The sequence below is a fragment of the Loxodonta africana genome, chromosome 13 (genome assembly GCF_030014295.1).
Source record: "Loxodonta africana isolate mLoxAfr1 chromosome 13, mLoxAfr1.hap2, whole genome shotgun sequence".
Classification (NCBI taxonomy): Eukaryota; Metazoa; Chordata; class Mammalia; order Proboscidea; family Elephantidae; genus Loxodonta; species Loxodonta africana.
Genome location: NC_087354.1, coordinates 73,162,756 through 73,181,761, shown reverse-complemented (window position 1 = coordinate 73,181,761; position 19,006 = coordinate 73,162,756). Strand labels below are relative to the sequence as shown.

Below are 19,006 nucleotides of genomic sequence, written 5' to 3'. Positions count from 1 at the left end.
AGACCACGTGCCAGTGTTACCTCTTAAAAAATAGTGAATAATCTTTCTTTGAATTGATCATAAGCAGAATGAGGCTGAAATAAACCGGGAGGGTTCTCTCTTGCAATGTTTGCCTCAGAAAAACAGCTGCCTCCCCCAGTGGTTTTTAGCCTGATGATGAACAGAAATTAAAAAGTAATAAAATGAGCATTTTTTCCTAAACAGTTCTATTATTCAGGGTTACAAAGTAGAAGCTAGTGACGATTAACTAAACAGGTCTAAATGAGACAAATTCAAAAACATGTGTCTGCATTAAAAAAATGCATTATTTCCTATTAAATAGAACCACTGGCGAATGGTATCCAAAAAAGATTTGGTTTTTCTAGTTATTTTATGGAAAATTGTATAGCCATTATTGCCTTGACGACGCACTAAAAGAGATAAGAATTTTGTTTGGTGGGGCGTATTGTAACTATTTTTCTTATGATTGTATTTATTTTATTGGGGTTTTTTGTTATAAAAGTAACACATTTGTGGTAGCAAGTCAGACAACACAGAGATTTAGTAAACAAAGAAGGAAAACGTTAATATCCCTCCTCTTCTTCCCAGTGCCCACAGTGACCAATGTGAACAACGTTGTGTGTAACTTTGTGCACTTTATATATACCAAGCTAAAGCTTACATATGTACATTGTGGACTTCTTCCCATTTTTTACAAAGGGAAATTTTAGCATGCTGTACACGTTACTCAGCAGTGTGCGTTTTGCATCCAACAGTGAGGTTTTGTGGACTTCCCTTTATAGGTCAGCCCCTGGGTGGCACAGACTACTGATGAGAAGTTGGTGGTTTCAACCCACCCAGCGGCACCATGGAAGAAAGGCTTGGCAATCAGCTTCCATAAAGATGACAGCCAAGAAAACCCCATGGAGCAGTTCTACTCTGTAGCAATGTGGGGTCGCCATAGGTCAGATGAACACAACTGCAATAAGGTTTTTTCCCCCTTTGGCTTTAGAGGTAGAAGTCTAACTCATTGTTTCCTCATGTGTGCCCAAAATTCCCTAATGTGAGCACATCACAGTTGGGTCCATGTTTTCCCTGTTGATGGACATTAGGGTTGTTTCATTTGCTTTTATTTATTTTTGCCACTGCGAAAATATGCTGAAGTAAACTTTCTCATCAACATTTTCATGCCTACCAGTGCCGTTATTTCTGAAGAATACATTTTCCCAAGTGGGATTACTGGGTCAAAGGTTATGTCTCAAATTGTAATTATCCAGTTTCCCACCTCACCAAAACACCCACTGCCGTCCAGTGTATACTAACTCATAGTGCCCTGGCGGTGCCAAAGTGGGAGTTCGCAAACATAGTGTGCCATCCTTGCTCTATACATTGCCCTGTTATTTCCGTTGGTGGGGAGGGAACCCTTTCATGAAAAGAGCTTCAGACTGTGTTGCTAGGGAGAGACGTGCACACCATTACCAAGATGGAGAACAGGCCTCCGACTCCACCTTCTCAGTGAAGTACTACTGTGCTTGTCCTCCCCACAAACGGGTCTCCCACGTGGCTCGAGGCTGCACTACCACGCAGCCGGAGAAGCACATGTGGTGGTTTTTTGACTCGCATCTAGGGCAGATGATTAAAGAGACCACTCCCGCCCAACAGCCCACAGTGGTACGACACCAAGACTTCTTTACCTCGCTGTAGTGAGAAAAAAAAAAAAATGTTTCCAGGAACTTTCATTGTAGACTAATTACACGTGATTTGAGTGCAGATTATTAAAGACCGGCTAGCTAATGGCTATAGGGTCCCTGTGCATTGCAATTCACTTTTATCAAAAATAAAAGACCAGAAAAGAGTGGATGGGGGCATAATGTAGTTAGAATGCTCTGAACATATGTGTACTGTTAGACACCCAGTGTCATGATCCACAGGTTTTCTTTGGCTGACTTTAGAAGTAGATTGCCAGGCCTTTCTTCCTAGTCCATTTTAGTCTAGACACTCTGCTGAAACCTGTTCAGCATCATAGCAACATGCCAGCCCCGGTGAGAGGGGTGGCGGCTGTGCCTGAGGTGGATTGGCCAGGAATCCAACCTGTTCTCCTGCATGGAAGGTGGGAATTCTACCACGGAACCGCCACTGCCCCCATTTTTTATATGAGTAGTATACATTCTACTTTGATTTAAATCTTTCAGATTTTAAGCTAAATGACTAAACCACCTTTAACCATATAGGTGCAATCTACCAGCACTGTGTACAGTATTAGGGCAGGGTTTCCTGAGGCCAGCGCTCCCACAGCAGGCACATGGTGAATGTCCCCTGATCCCACCACTCAGGGCCACTGATTAGCCTTTTTTGTCTTTTCTACCCACCTTGCCCATGCCCTGACTCATGGGATATTACAGAGTGCAGATGGTATTAAAAAAAAAAAAAAAAAAAAGCCCAAACCCATTGCCCTCAAGTCAATTCTGACTCATAGCGACTCTATAGGACAGAGTAGAACTGCCCCATAGGGTTTCCAGGGAACACCTGGTGGATTTGAACTGCCAGCCTTCTGGTTAGCAGACAAACACTTTAACCATTGTGCCACATACTGGTCCAGAATTTAATGAGCTGAAGAACAACTTAAGTCATTTCATGCTCATGATTTTCGTTCCCCTTCCTTCATGTTGTACTCGCCATCAAGTTGTTTCCAACTCAAGGAGACCCGTGTGTGCAGAGTAGAACTACGTAGGATTTTCATGGCTGTGACCTTTCGGAAGCAGATTGCCAGGCCTGTCTTCTGAGGCGCCCCTAGGTGGGTTTGAACCACCCACCTTTCAGCTAGTAATCGAGCACTTAACCAGTTGCACCACCCAGGGACTCCTTCCCCTCCATACTCCTCCATAGCCCTCCAAAAACATCATCAACTAGTAACCAATACCAGTAACGAACAGATTGTAGGTACCAAAGGCAGCTGTCAAAGCAGAAATGCCACTTGAAAGGTGGAACCCAGGGAACAATTATCAGCCTTAATCCTTTTCTTGAATTTTGGGTCTTTTTTCCAGCAGAAAAGGACTGAGCCCTGAGAGAAGGGGATAGAGGGTCAAGTCTCTGCAGCAGCAGGGGAGAGGGGACCCGGAGATGCCTCGGAGGTCAGGGAGTCCCAACAAGGGCCGAGGCGACAGAGCAGAGGCAATGGCAGGGAGGGAGAGATGAAGAGAAAGAAAGATACCGTGTTTCTGTGTTCGAATAAAATGTAGCCAAGATTTATGGGTCTTCAAATTACCTCATTTTGGCTAATACTATTTATAGTATATGAACAATTTGGGGAGTTCAGTTTTGGTAATATTTGCAGTATTGGACTTTAACATGTTTTTGTTGTTGTTAAGTGCTATCGAGTCGATTTTTAGTCATAGCGATCCCATGTGACAGTGTAGAACTGCCTCATAGAGTTTTCTAGGCTGTAATCTTTATGGGAGCAGATCACCAGGTCTTTCACCCTCGTAGCTACAGGGTTAGTTCGAACTACCAAGGTTCTGGTTACCATCCCAGCATTTAACCATTGCACCACCAGGACCTCTACAGTCTTTGACATAACTACCCCTTCTTACCTATTGGCACTGCTGTTTCCTAAGGTCCCGATTGCATTCTTCAAATTGGAATAACTGTTAGAATACGTATGGTTCCGTTGTTGGAAAGACAGCCAAATAGCATCATTGATGGACAGCCTCCAGCCCCCCCCACACTCCTGTTTCATGCTGTGACCTGCCTTCCTTTTTGCCCACTCCTGAGGCTCCTCATCCTGCTCTACACTCTTCTTTTTCCGTAGTACTTCTCACTTCCTAACATACCACGTAAAGCACTATTATATTTATGGAGCCCTGGTGGCTAGTGGTTAAGAGCTCGGCTGCTAACCAAAAGGTTGGCAGTTCAAATCCACCAGCTGCTCCTTGGAAGCCCTATGGGGCAGTTCTACTCTGTCCTATAGGGTTGCTGTGAGTCGAAACCTACTCAACGGCACCTAACAACAACAATTATACTCACTGTTTATTGTCTCCATCTCCCCGCTGGAAGGTAAGCTCCATGAGGATAGAGATCTTTGTTTTGTTCACTGATGTATTCCCAGTACCTACATTAGTTTTGATGCACAATTTCCATATTTATTGAATGAACAAAAGTGAAGGAGCAAATTACAAAGAAATCGGTATAAAATGACCCTGGTTTTGTTTTTCAAAAATACATAATCATGTAATTTTTATGGAAAAAAAATTTGTAGACAGATATATCAGATTTTAGATAGTAATCATTACTCAAGGGATGGAATTACAGGAGATTTCCTTTTTCTGTCTTACTAACGTTTCCATTTTTCTCAACAAATACTACTTTTGAAATAAAAAATAATGACCATAACAAAATGAGGAATTAACTCGAGGAATTTGGTTAAACCTGAAAGCAGGAGCTTTGTGTGTTTATTTGGGGCAGACATAGGTTACAGTGGAAAAAGTTGTGTTATTATTGCAGAAATCTTTTTTTTTTTTTAAGTTTGATAGTATTGTTTTGATAATCTTAAATTAGTTTCCTGAACTTAGGTAGGATTCACTTCATCTGTGAGGGGCCATCTAATTTTTTTTCGTCAGTAGCGTGATAATAATAATTTTAGCTAGCATGCAATATGGGGCCCTTCGTAGGTGTAGATTAGAGGCTTAAATAGGATCATACTTGACTGTGGTATCTCCCACCTAGTACAGTTACTGGCATATGATGAACATAAACAAGTAAGCAAGGGATTAGTGAGTGATGGTTTGGCAGGATATAAAATGGGGTTGGCTGAGCACGGGGTGGAAGGGAAGGAGAAGGCTTAGGGAGCTGAACAGCCTTCTTATTCTTGGCTCAGCTCTTCATGTATTCTGCAAAGAGCAGGTCAGCAAAAGGTGCTTATTGAACTGCAGCTCATAACACAGGCAGAACATGAATGCTCTTCATCACAGGAGCTACGAGCTGCATTGCTTTATAGGCAGTATCTCCCCCAGGCAACGTCCACAGAACAGGTGCAGAATTACAGCATGTACTCATTCTGCCTCTTGTTGAATAAAGGCGAAGGCAGCCTCATGGGATTCTGTGTGCTGTCTAGAGTGCCCAGTGTACAGCATTCTTTATTTTTTGCTAGACTATTTATTTAAGTTTTGTGGTAATTTTTCCAAACCAGTGAAAAGAACATTTACATTAAAGAGAAAAGACAGTTTCTTTCAGTGAAAAAGTTCAGTGGTTATGCTTTTGTTTAAGATGCTTTCTCTATCAAGGGACAGAGTAGCAGGGGCAGGGTCTGGGGATCATGGTTTCAGGGGACATCTAGGTCAATTGACATAAAAAAATTTATTAAGAAGAAGTTCTGCATCCCACTTTGGTGAGGGGCGTCTGGGGTCTTAAAAGCTAGCAAGGAGCCATCTAAGATGTGTCAATTAGTCCCAACCCATGTGGAGCAAAAGAGCATGAAGAACACCAAAGACACAAGGAAAACATTAGCCCAAGAGACAGAAAGGGCCACATAAACCAGAGACTACATCAGCCTGAGACCAGAAGAACTAGATGGTCCCCGGTTACCACCAGTGACCTCCCTGATGGGGAACATAACAGAGAGTCCCTGATGGAGCAGGAGAAAAGTGGGATGCAGAACTCAAATTCTAGTAAAAAAACTAGACTTACTGGTCTGACTGAGACTGGAGGGACCCCAGAAGATACGGCCCCTGGACTCTCTATTAGCCCAAAACTAACACCATTCCGAAGCCAACTCTCCAGGCAAAAATTAGACTGGACTATAAGACATAAAATGATACTTAGAAAGTGCTTTTTAGCTCCAGTGAGACTAAATGGGCAGCTCTTGTCCGGGGATGAGATGAGAAGGTGGAGAGGGACAGGAGCTGGTTGAATTAACAGGAGAAATCGGGGGTGGAAAGGAGAACTATCCTGGCACATCATAGGGAGAGCAACTAGGGTCGCATAACAGTGTGTGTATAAATTTTTGTATGAAAAACTGACTTGAGTTGTAAACTTTTATTTAAAGCACAGTAAAAAGAAATAAAGTGCTTTCTCTAAGCATATACTGTCCATTTTAAATAAGCCAGTTAAGATGGAGAAATCCGTCCTTGCCTCAAAATTAAATATTTGAGGAAAGACGTCTTATTTCTGGGATAGATGTTATTCACTTTCACGTTACCGAAGTGTAGTTTTACTGAACCATTCAATCTGAGACTGCTAAGCACCTGCCTGGTGCTGGGTAGGACCAGGACCACTGGCAGTCTAAGGTTGAGTCTTAACAGTACAAGCACAGGGGACATAGGGAAAAGGAGTCCTTCCTTCCTGGGGTATCTGGGAGGCTTCAAAATGGGAGACAATTGGCTTTTTGTTCCAATTGCCCCTCATTTTCAGGCGAACACTTACAAAATGCCTGCCCACCCATGAAAGATAGCTTCTACATAATTCAAGATTGCCCTGGATCTCTCTCATCACAGACAAAGAAAAGCCATATGAATTATTTACAGAGCACTAAGTTATTTCCTTTCATAAGCTTCAACTTTGTTTTTGTCTCTGCAAACTGAGATTTTGTTTATCCATGAATAGTTTTCCCTGGGGCATGAAAAATATGACTCTTCAATTATGAATGAGGCCTTTTGTTTGCATCCATGTTAACTAAAACGTGCAAAATAAACTGTGTTTTTCATTAGATCCCTTTCAGCTCCCCATGAAAACAGAACCAACAAAGGAACCAGCAGTTCAGCCAGCACCCACCAGGAAGCCCACTGTGATTCGAATTCCAGCCAAACCAGGAAAATGTAAGCGCCTCTCCACCTTTATTTGCCTCTCCGAGAGCCTGGAAGGAGTACATGCTAAGTTATCAATGTCAGCTTTTGAATTTATGTCTAACCTGCCATTTATCATTATTCATGGTCAAGAACATTTAAAACCAAGTTGTTTTTTTTTTTGCTTTTCCACAATTCTTTAAAGAGTTAGTACAGTAAATTTGGCTTTCATTTCTCTTTAACGTTGTCATTAGGCAGAGAGAGAAGTGGGAGGCAACACTCAGAACCACTGCAGCGTCCCACATTAATGCCACCGGTAAAGATTTGGCAGGAAAGTAGTTGAAACTAATAGCAAATAAGGAGTATGCTTGTCCTGTCAGTAACCAGATATGCTTATACGTGAATTGTGTGAAAAGCATTAGCCAAAAACTTCGAAAAAGTATAACAAGGTACAAAAATATTTTTGAGATTAGTGTAACACTGTATTTTGATATACTTCTTTATTTGATTTTTTTTAATAAATGAAATTTTGTAGGAGATTTAAGCTCTTCAAAAAGAAATCTGATATTGTCAGGGAGAAGCAAAGAGGGCAGAACTTTTTTTTTTAGTTCCCAGAGATAGTTGGAAATTGTGTGTGTGGTGTGTGTGTGTGTGTGTGGTGGTTCCACAGCATGGGTATTGCCCCTGGTGATCACACAACTTTCTCCATGGGCCTCTGGTTTCATCTATGCCTGCCATGGGTTTGCACAACCCAGATGTACCCTTGTGTTGTCTAACAAGAGAATCTGCCCGCTCCATTGCTCCCAACAGCACCACCAGCATCCTAGTTCTTCACCTGTAGCAACCCAGAGTTATATTGCAGGCCTATCCTGAATGTCATAATAATCTGTTTTAAGGGCTTGGTTTCTCTATACAGTATACCCAGAAGGATCATATTGGTTTTCATCTGTTGATGGTTTTGTTATTAACTGTTGGTTCCCAGGCAAGTATCAAGAAGATTGAACAGAGTTGCTATGAAGAATAAACAGGAGAAAGGAGTCAAGGGCACCAAATTCTGATGGGTTCTCTCTCTTTAGGAGGTCATATGGTAGCATTGGCTGAAACAATATGTATTTTTTATATAGCTCACAGATCAGTTCTTTGAGATGTTAGCAGTTGCTTGCCTCTCTGCTATTGTTGAATGTATTTTGGATTTTAGCAGGCATAGTGAGATATAGTGATAGCTGATACTGTCAGAAGCTTGTGTGGGTTTTAAGTAATACACATAAATTTGCTCTCCTGTTGTGTCAGGGTTCCCTAGGTTTGATGGTTCACTAGGAGGACTCACAGGACTCAGCATATAGATATACTCACAATTATGATTTATTCATCAAAAGGATACAAAGCAAAATCTGCAAAGGGAAAAGGTGCACAAAGCAAAGTCTAGAAGAAACCAGACATAAGCTTCCAAGAGTTCTCACCCAGTGGAATCACACAGGGGCAGTTCTGCTCTGTCCTGTAGGGTCGCTATGAGTCAGAATCAACTCGATGGCAGTGGGTTTGGTTTTTTGGGTTAACCTTAGAAGACCTTTCAAAGGATAGCAGTCTCAGGCCTGCTGTATCAACTCTTTTCTGCACACCTGTAAGCTGAATTAATACTCCTGAAATCCTCAAAAGGAGGAGTACCTTTAATTATTATCCTGACAAAGCTCCAGAAGCCATTAGAAAGTTGCATCTCTATGGTAGACGTGAGAAAGCTGAAGTGCCAAGACAGTTTTTAGAGAGTTGTTTCTATTTATACCAAAAACCTGTTCGCTAGGAGTTCTATTATTACAATTATTAAGCAATACATATATGCTGTGGAGGAAAAAGAATGCGACTTCTGGTGTCTTGAACTTGGAAGGGGCAAGGGGCAAAAGGATCAGCTTTGTGATGTAAACTCTTGGCTATTTTTTGTAATAGATATTTTATTTAAAAAGATAAAATTGGAGATTTTGGAGAAGGTTTACATAGCAAAGTAGGTTCTCATTTAACAATTTCTTTTTTATATACATTTCTTTTTTAATTTTTTTTTTTATACATATTATTCAGTGACATTGGCTACACTTTTCACAATGTGTCAGCATTCTCATTATTTCCATTCTGGTTGTTCTGATTCCGTTAACCTAGCTTCTTTGTCCTCCCTTACCTTCTTACCTTTGGTCTAGGGCACATATTGACCGTTAGGTCTCATTTAGGTGATTGTTTAGAGGAGCACAGTACTCATGGGTGCTTTTATTTTATGAGCCACTTTGTCTTTTGGCTGATAAGTGACCTCTGGGAGTGGTTGGAGTTCCAAGTTTAAGGAGTATCCCAGGGTGATAGTCTTGGGGGTTCCTCTACTCTCCACCGTTCCATAAGTCTGGCCTTTTTTAGAGATTTGAGTTTTGCTCTCCGTTTTTTTCCCCATGCTGTCCGGGACCATCTATTGTGTCCCTGGTCGGAACTGTTGGTAGTGGTAGCTAGGCACCATATAGTTCTTCTGGTCTCAAGGTAGGTAAGGCCATGGATCATGTGGACTATTAGTCGTGTGGACTGGTTTCTTCTTTGACTCTTTGGTTTCCTTTCTCTTTTGCTGCAGTCTTGGCTGTACTTTGAACCTTCCAGCTCCTTCCTCTTGGTACCTGTTCCTTCTGCCTGGACTATCCTTTTCTCAGATATCTGCGTGGCTCCCTCCCTCATCATTCCTTCAGGTCTTTGTTCAAAAGCCACTTTTCTCAGTAAGACCTTCCCTGTTCACACTATTTAAAATTGGAAATCCCCCACTACCACCCTCCCACACATATACACCAGATACACCCTGTACCCCTTCCTGCCATGAAGTTATTTCCTCTCTGCTTTCATATTATTACCTTTATATGCTTCAGTATTTGTCACAATAATGTATCCTAAATGACTCATTATTCCTTATAAAAAATAAGGAAACTGCAACACAGAGAAAGTCTTCCAGATGGCGACTGAGTTGGGATATCCCTGTGTGTGTCTTAATTCCCAGAGCAGCCCTGCCTGTGACTACGAACACCTGCCTAGATCAGTGTCTTCCTAATAGCTGGCCTGAGTATTTTCCTCCCTTTGGGAGTATTTTCCTGTCTGTGCCTAAAACAGGAAGCCCTGACAAATCATCCTCTTGTTGTAGGTTTTTCATGTGAAATAGAATCAGGGAATGTTCATTTGAAAGAAAGAGAAAAATTCTCATTTCTTTTCAAGGCCCCAGCCAAATGGTGTGGAAGAGGTGGCTTCAGCGTGTCACAGTCATCCTCTTTTCCCATATTTTTGCACACAGGTTTTAATTAGCTGTCACTAACTAAATCTAGTCATCTTTGTTTTCTTCTTTTTAAAACAAGCTAGGAATGCCCTATCACAGAAATAAGAATGTGGTTTGAGTATAAAGGTATCATTTGTTAAATCGAGGGTACCAAGCCTGTTGATCTGGAGCTAATCAGTTAGAAAACATTTCATTATTTGGATGAGGGAGGGTTGGATGTACCACCTATTAAGAAGCAATATGCCTTGTTAGAATGATCTGGCAATTTCTAGCATAGGGTATTTTGTTTATTTTTTCTCAGCCTCAGTTTCTTCATCTGTAAAATGGGTAGATGTTACCTAGCATAGCGCTGTCTAATAGAACTTGCTGTGGAGATGGATATGTTCTTTATCTGTGCCGTCAAATATGGTAGCTACTAGACACATGGGGCTGTTGAGTATTTAAAACGGGGCTCATGTAACTAAAGAACTGAAAATCAAATTTTATTTAATTTTTATTAATTAAAATCTTAAGTTTAAATCATCACATATGCCTATACACCAATGTGCATTGCAGCACGTTTTAAGTAGTCAAAAGGTAGAAACAACCAAAATATTCACCAGCAGATGAAGGGATAAGCAAAATATGGCCTATATATACAATGGAGTATTTTGCAGCCTTAAAGAGAAATGAAGTCCTGATGCATGCCACAACATGGATGAACCTCGAAAACATTACGCTGAGTAAAATAAGTCAGTTGCAAAAGGCCAAATACTGTATGATCTCACTTATATGAAATAAGCAAATATGTAGAAACCAAAGATTATTAATGATTACCAGAGGTAGGAGAGAGGGAGAAAGAGGGAGTTTTAGTTTGGAGGGCATAGTTTATGGTAACAGTGGTGGAATATTTTGGAAGAGGGTAGTGATAATGGTGGCACAACATGAAAATGTAAGCAGTGTCATTGAGTTGTAAATGAAAGTTGTATTGACAAATATTTTGGTGTGTATATTTTCACCATAGTAAAAAAAAAATTGGCACATGTGGCTGGTAGCTAATGAAAAGCAGAGATCTAGCACATGGATGTTGGTTGGAGGAATGTATGTGAGTAAAGTGCCTAACTTAATGACTGACAGAGAGCAAGGCTTTGAACAAATGCTAGCCAGCTGCTCTTGCAGTGATTCAGTACTATTTTCACTTTCTACAAAACATGCGGTAAAACTAACTGATGCCTACCAACCCATCAATTTCCTGAGGCTTGCTAGGAGTTCTTTCTCTTTTGCTTAGCTTTCCATTCTTTGTATGGGTCTTTTCCATAGCCATTTTCCTAAGTAACCAAAAAGCGACCATTTCATCATTTGGAATCCCCAAAGACTAGAAATTATTGATGAATTCCTGTTTTTCCAGGTTTACAGGAGGATCCACACAGCCCACCTCCTCTCCCTGCTGAAAAACCCATTGGAAATACTTACAGTATAGTCTCTGGAAAACTCAGTAATGTTGACAGAGCCAGAAACTGGGTAAGTGGCCATTTTAATCGCATGAGGGTGAAGACCAGGCTATGTGCTCAATTTAAATATTTAGCTGACATCTAAATTATATTACTACTTGTCAGACAAAAAAATCTTTACTACAAACCAATTTTCAAGCTCTGTGGGCTTATTTAATGTGATGTTCAATATTTTAAAAATCCCTAGAGAGCAAAAGAATTAGGCCAATTCATTGCACTTTGTTATAAGATCATTCTTCCTGTACCAACGTAATGACGTTGTCTTTTAAATGACACCTCTAGATAATGAAGTTACTGACAATCTCTGAAAATCTTTAATATTTGTGAAAATAGATTTTAGTCAAATTGTCAATATTTATTTAAAATGCCCAATTAGTGGCATAATCTTAAAATAATTACCATAAGAATTCATTTGGAAAATTTAGTTTTTGAATTTAAAAAATATTGCTTTTTAGTGCACTTGTTAATAGATGATGGTTCAAGAGTGTCTTAGTTATCTGGTGCCACTATAACAGAAATACGACAAGTGGGTGACTTTAACAAACAGAAATTTGTTTTCTCACAGTTAGGAGGCTAGAAGTCAAAATTCAGGGTGCAGGCTCTAGGGGAAGGCCTTCTCTCTCTGTAGGCTCTGGAGAAAAATCCTTGCCTCTTCTGATGTTCTGTTCCTGGGCCATTTTCTTGTTGCTTGGAGTCTGTCTTCCTCCATCACCAGTTTGCTTGCTTGTCCTAATCTGCTCTTCTTATACTTTGTAAGATTGACTCAAAACATAACCCTACCCTAATCTTGCCTTATTAACATAACAGAGACAACCCATTCCCAGATGGGATTGTAACCACAAGCATGCATAGATGTTGGGATTTACAGCACATATTTCTGGGGGACACAGTTTAATCTATAACAAAGAGTTTTAAAATATATTTTTTTACTTCAGTCTCCACACAGTGTCTTCATTTTTTTTTAAAGTAATTAGATCATTTACACATCCTTGATTCCCATATGGCAGATCTTTGGTTTCTTTCAAAAGAAACCAATTCTTATAGTCTTTGGATCAAATTTTTAGTTCAAATTTCGTAAGTTTTTACATTGGGTGTTAGCAATATTTATTATACAGGCAAACGTATCAAATCATCTGGTGAAGAGAAATTTCTTTGAAGGAGATATTTAAACTGAATTAGCTGAGATCAAGTTAATGAGATTTTCCTGTAGCATGAATTAAAATTTAGTGATCACTTTTCAAGTACTTGGTAGTAAATTTTTATTAAAACTGGGTCGAGAAAGCCCAAAAGAGGATAATAGGGCCCAAACCATATTATTGTTGAATAGGGAAATCCTAAAATTCTAAGGAGGAAATGTTGCTTCAGAGGGTTACTGGCTTCTACTCTCAAAGGGTTGTAAAAGCAAGAAGGTGTAAAGGGTTTTGTAAACTATAAATCTCTGTTGAAATATTAGGCATTATCATCTGTGGGGAGCCCTGATGGTGCAGCAGTTAAGAGCTGTGGCTGCTAACCAAGGGTTTGGCAGTTTGAACTTACCAGTCGGCTCCTTGGAAACCCCGTGGGGCAGTTCTCTTCTGTCCCCTAGGGTCGCTATGAGTCGGAATGAGGGCAACAGGTTTGGTTTTGTTTTGGGTTTTATTATATGTGGTGTTAAGCAGGTCCTCAAACCAACACTCATATTTTAGAAAAACAAGAAAAGGAGGTTAGAGTAAACAAAACCATCCGAAGGGATACTATGTTCATTATTGCACTTGTATCTCATATGAAAAACATCAGGAAAATCTTGTCCTGCACTGTTAACAAAGAGAGTGAGAGCATTCTGTCTACACAGAGTCTGAAGGAAGGAGAGAGGAGGAAGCAGACCCACAAGTGACATGATACGCCTGAAGTCCCACGTATAGGTTTCCCTGGCCAGAAAGTCAAATTCTACGCCTGAGAAATTCCTTTTGTTTGAGAATGGCAGTTCCTGAATGAATCTGAGATGAGAGGCCATGAAGAATATTTCACCAGTTTAGTGATCCCTGAGTGTAGGGCAACTGTGTCTCCTGAAGAGGCTGAGAACAAACGCCCTCTAGTGTTTCTCCAGCCTTGAGTGCCCGGGAACTTTCCATCCAGGACAAGATGGCTGCAGTTGCCTAACTTCACTTTCATCATTTGAATGACAAGAAACTCCAGGGTGAGGAACACTGGAACTATTCTGTCAGCAGGAACAGACACCTTTGTGTGCTCTGTTGCCCCTGTGGGAACCCAAGACTCCCAAGGCGTTCCCCAAGGAGGCTGCTGACAGTTGCAGGAAGAGAAGTGGGAGAAGCTGCCCAGTCAGTAAGGAATCAAAGAAACAACACAGAAGCTGCTAGTGAGAAGAAGCACGTTCTGTAAGTGGAAGAAAGGCAGTGCCTGATTCTGAATTCAGGACAAAAGAAGTAGTACCCTTTCCTGGAGACAGAAGAAACTTCTCAAGAGAAATATCTGTCTTTTGAAAATATGCCCCAAAAGTGGGGAATTATTTTGAAATTACATAGAATATAAGAAATCATGCCAATGCAGATAAACAAAGAGATGGCATCTTCAGGGACTGTACGTGTAGAAAAACCAACTTCTAGAACTAAAATGCTTACCCAAACACATCCAAAAGTTCAGGGGCGTCAAAGCTAGAGAAAAACTACCAAAGAGCAGATGCAAAGGGCTCGAGTTATGTGTAGGATATTGAAGAGGAGGAAGCTCCTAATCAATAATCTTCCAGAGACTATCGGCAGAACGTGGGCACAAACCCAGACCTGAGCAAACACCAAGACAACGGCTCCTCCAGGAACCAGTGCCCTGATTCTTCGTATTTGAAGCATGTCAGATACAGCAGTGCTTCCCAAGACGTGCCAAACATCCCTGGGAAATGTAAACAGACTGCCTTTTTTGCAGTTCAAACACACCAGTAGCTTCTTGGAAGCCCTATGGGGCAGTTCTGCTCTGTCCTAGAGGGTCATTGTTATCAGTTGGAATTGACTTGACAGCAATGGATTTATGGGCCTTTTTTTTTTTTTTTTAACATTTCTTCATTGTAGAAAATTGGGAAATTAAAAAGAAATTTAAGATCCTTCATAAAAATGTCACCACTCAGAGCTACAGCTGCTGTTTGGTACAAAATTAGGATCACACTGTATTTGTTATACTACATTATTTATACCTTTCCATGTTGAATGCATACAGCTATATATTTTTTAATTTGCCCTTAATTATTAAGATATCTAACAACTGTAATGGAGCCCTTGTGTCACAGCGGTTAAGTGCTCAGCTGCTAACTGAAATGTTAGTGGTTCAAACCCATCTAGTAGCTCCAAAGGAGAAACATCTAGTGATTTGTTTCTGGCAATATTAAAACAAAAAAAAACCCACTGCCATGGAGTCGATTCTGACTCCTAACGACCCTGTAGGACAGGGTAGAACTGCCCCATAGGGTATCCAAGGCTGTAAATCTTTATGGAAGTAGACCGCCACGTCTTTCTCCCATGGAGCAGCTGGTACGTTCGAACCCACCTTTCAGTTAGCAGCCAAGCGCTTAACCACTGCACCACCCGGGCTCCTTCCACCAAAAAAATTACAACCAAGAAAACCCCATGAGGCATTTCTACTCTGTCGCATGAGGTCGCTATGAGTACAAATTAACTCAGCAGCAAACAACGACAACAACAACTTTGAGAGAAGGGCAATGAAAGTTCCTGCCTGTCTTTGGAGTTTTTTGTCTGTCTGTTTTAATATTAAAGATATTAAGTGAATTTTTCAAATGTCATGGCAGTATCTGTCAGGGAAAATAGGCAGCAGCGTAATTATAAGGCATGGATTATATTCAGGAATATTGCAGGGTTTATGAGCTGGTGACTTGCCTCACTACATTAACTGAACCCGTTAGTTTTCAAGGGCAAGCTTAATTCGTTTTTAAAAATGGGATTTAAAAAAAAAAAATGAAGCATGTTTAAGTAATTGCAGTTATTGGCAATTAATCTTTTGCTATTTAAGGAAAAGTTGTACGTATTCAGTGTGAATTAAAAACCGTGGAAGTGAATTTTAACTTGTTTCTAAAATGAGAAAGAGAGAAATAGTCTAAATTAGCCAAAGATTCTCAAGCTATAGTTAAACCTCTTTACAAAAAAAATGCAGTGTAATTTTAAAGGGTTAGCATTTTTCCCCTTAGGAAGTCTTGAAGAAATACTGTTCCTTGGGTGTCAGGGTTGCAGACTTAGAAAGCAGGAAAGGTAAGAAAAGAAAGAGAGTCAATCAGAATTAGAAGAATTTAATGAAGACTTCCCCCCCCCCAAAAAAGCAAAAGTTTTAGTTTTAAGGTTCTTTAATTTCCCACTCAACTGAAGATCTGAAACTACTTTCCACGTATTATACTTATTCAGATAGCTAAATTTTAATCCTTTCCCCTAGAGAAACCTTCCTACTGATCCCCACCCTTCCCTTTCTCTAGTCTCCTCTTCCAACTCTTCCCACCTTTTATTTTCCCATTATCCTCATTTACTCTTTCCTTCTTTCCTACAAAACATTTCCTCCCAGCTCACCTCATGCCTTTGATGGAAAGGTACAAGCCTCTCTTTCTTGAGCCTTTTCTGTTCCCCCTCATATGCTGTATTAGTTGCCTTGGGCTGCCTTAATAAAATACCACAAACTGGGTGGCTTATAAGGACAGAAACTTATTGTATCACAGTTTTAAGGCTAGAAGTCCAAAATCAGTGTATCAACTGGGCCATGTTATTGTCATGTGACTCATAGTGACCTTGTGTAAAACAGAATGAGAAGTTGCCAGGTCGTGCACCATCCTCACAGTCGTTACCATGTTCGAGCCCATTGCTGAAGCCATACCAGAGCAAACCCGTTTCCCTCAAGTCCATTCTGACTCATGGCAACTCCATGTGTTACAGAGTAGAACTGCTCTATAGGATTTTCTTGACTGTAATGGTTAAGCACTCCACTACTAGCCGAAAGGTTGGCAGTTCAAACCTACCCAGAGGTGCTTCGGAAGACAGGCCTGGCAGTCTGTTTCCAAAAGTCCACAGCCTCGAAAATCCTGTGAGGCAGTTCTGCTCTGCAACATGAGGTCCCCGTGAGTTGGAATTGACAGCAACTAACCATAACAACTTTTTTTTTTTGTTTTTGGTTAACAATAACAACGGTCTTTATGAAAGCAGATCTCCAGGCCTTTCATCCATAGAGCTGCTGCATGGGTTTGAACCACCAACCTTCCAGTTATTTATTTATTTATTTATTTTTATAGCCAAGGGCAAATCATTTGTAGCACCCCTCCGAAGTCTCTAGGGAAAGATTCATTCTTGTTTCTCCCAGCTTTTGGTAGCCCCAGGAATTCTTTGGCTTGTAGATGCGTCTTCACATGGCTGTTGTAGTAGCCCTACTTTTCTGTCTCTTCTCTTTGATAAGCTCGGATTGGATTAAGACCCACCATACTCTGGTATGACCTCACATTAACTTAACTGATAAGATCATCAAAGACCCTGTTTCCAAACATGTACAAGGGTTAGGACTTCAGCATATCTCTTTGGGGTATACAATTCAGTCCATAACACATGCCTTCCTTTCAGGCTTTCCTTTAAGCTTCCTTTATGTACCACCTTTTGAGGTTTTGAAAAAATATTATTCCCTGGGTGTCAGTTCAAGGAGCCTTGGTGGCACAGTGGTTGAAGCACTTGGTTGCTAACTGAAAGATTGGTGGTTGGAAATCACTTGTGGCTCTTCAGGAGAAGGATACAGCAGTCTGCTTCCATAAAGATTTACAGCCCTTTAAGACCATAGTCTCATGGGACAACTCAAGTCAATTGGCTTAACAGGGTTTGCAAAAATCATGATCTGCATCCTAATGAAGTGAGTAGCCTCGGAGGTGTTAAAAGCTTGCAAGCGGCAATGTAAGACACAATTAAGATCTCTACTCTCCAAGAGCAAAATAGTCCAAGCGGCAATGTAAGACACAATTAAGGTCTCTACTCTCCAAGAGCAAAATAGTAAGAAGGGAACCAGAAGCTCAGAGAAGAGACAAGTCTACATGAGCCACTACTTCATCTGCCCCGAGATCAGAAGAGCTAGATGGTGTCCAGCTCCAGCACTGACTGTACTGACCGGTGTCTCAATAGATGGTCCCGGAGAGAATGGGAGAAAAATATGGAGCAGAACTCAAATCCTTATTTAAAAAAAAAAAAGGTCAGACAAACTGAAACTGTAGAGAACAGAGGACTCCCTGAGACTATTGCCCTGAGATACTCTAAACCTAGAACTGAACCTATCCCGTCTGATCACCTTTTAGGAAAATAGCAGAGTGGCACACAAAATAAAGGCTATTACCTCTCAGATCAGTGCCCTACTTAAAAACCATCAGTATGAGACCAAAAGGTCAGCAGTTACTCAGAAGGGAAGGTGGGAAGATAAAGGGGCAGGGAAACTAGAGTACTGGAAATGAAACAAACAGAACACAATTAAAGACAATGTTGACACATTGTGGTAAATGAACTGTCACTGAACAATTTGTGTGGAAATTGTCAAATGGGAATCTAACTTGCTGTGTAAACTTTCACCAAAAACTCAATAAAATATATTAAAAAAAAAAAAAAAAGATTTACAGCCTTGAAAAACCCTATGGGGCAGCTCTACGCTGTCGTATAGGGTCTCTATGAGTCGGAATTAACTTGATGGCAATGGGTTTTTGGTTTTCAGTTCAAAACAACATATAAATAAACCATCCAGTGACAAGATCTGCCTGTTCAAAACAAATTAGTAACTGCTTCACTTACTATGGTTTTGAACTAAGGAGCAGCACGTGGTTATGTGTTATCATGGGATGAATAAAGACCTTTTTTTTTTTTTTTAATTTGTTGTGGTGCCTGCTTAAATTGTTACTGTGTAATTTATCATGATTTAAACATCATCCCCTAATATCTTACGAATCCTCTGGGTGTATATAACCATGCAGGCTGTGATGCACAGCAGGAGACCTCTTGGCCTTTTCATTTGTCTAGATAATTCATTATTTCATTGTAGATAATTCAGGTGGGAATAGGTAATGAGTTATTGTTTGAGACCACAAGCTCTTTTAAGCTACTTTTCATAACCCAGCTACACTTCTATTTATAAATTCAGCCAAAAAGTTATCCAAAATGTATCTGGAGAAGCTATGGCTTCAGAGTAGCCTTATCAAAAAACATTCTTCCATTCTTTGGTATTTGCAGGAATCCAATCACACTGGTCCGGCAGGAAGTTCTGTGCGAGGGCCCCCCAGGTTACCGCCAAGGTAAGTAAGTGAGCGAAACAGAAAAATGAATGACGTGCCAGAAACCCAGCTCTCTTTTCTTTCACCAAGACTGAGTTTTGGCCTTTGATCTTCTTTTAGAGCTAAATGAGATGATTAAACTGGTGAATTTATGCAGGCCACTAGCCCATAGTCTGCTCCTGACAACAAGTTGTGGAATATCTGAGCCTTT

General features: G+C 40.6%; 1 protein-coding gene across 5 annotated transcripts in view; it reads left to right on the top strand.

Annotated features, from left to right (window-relative positions):
• SH3D19 (SH3 domain containing 19) overlaps positions 1-19,006 on the top strand; it is a 230,561-nt gene that overhangs the window by 181,181 nt on the left and 30,374 nt on the right. For all 5 annotated transcript variants that reach the window (XM_064267567.1, XM_064267568.1, XM_064267569.1 and 2 more), the window contains exons 8-10: positions 6,681-6,788; positions 11,426-11,538; positions 18,755-18,816. In XM_064267567.1, coding sequence (XP_064123637.1) covers positions 6,681-6,788; positions 11,426-11,538; positions 18,755-18,816 — 283 coding nt within the window. The remainder of the gene's footprint in view (positions 1-6,680; positions 6,789-11,425; positions 11,539-18,754; positions 18,817-19,006) is intronic.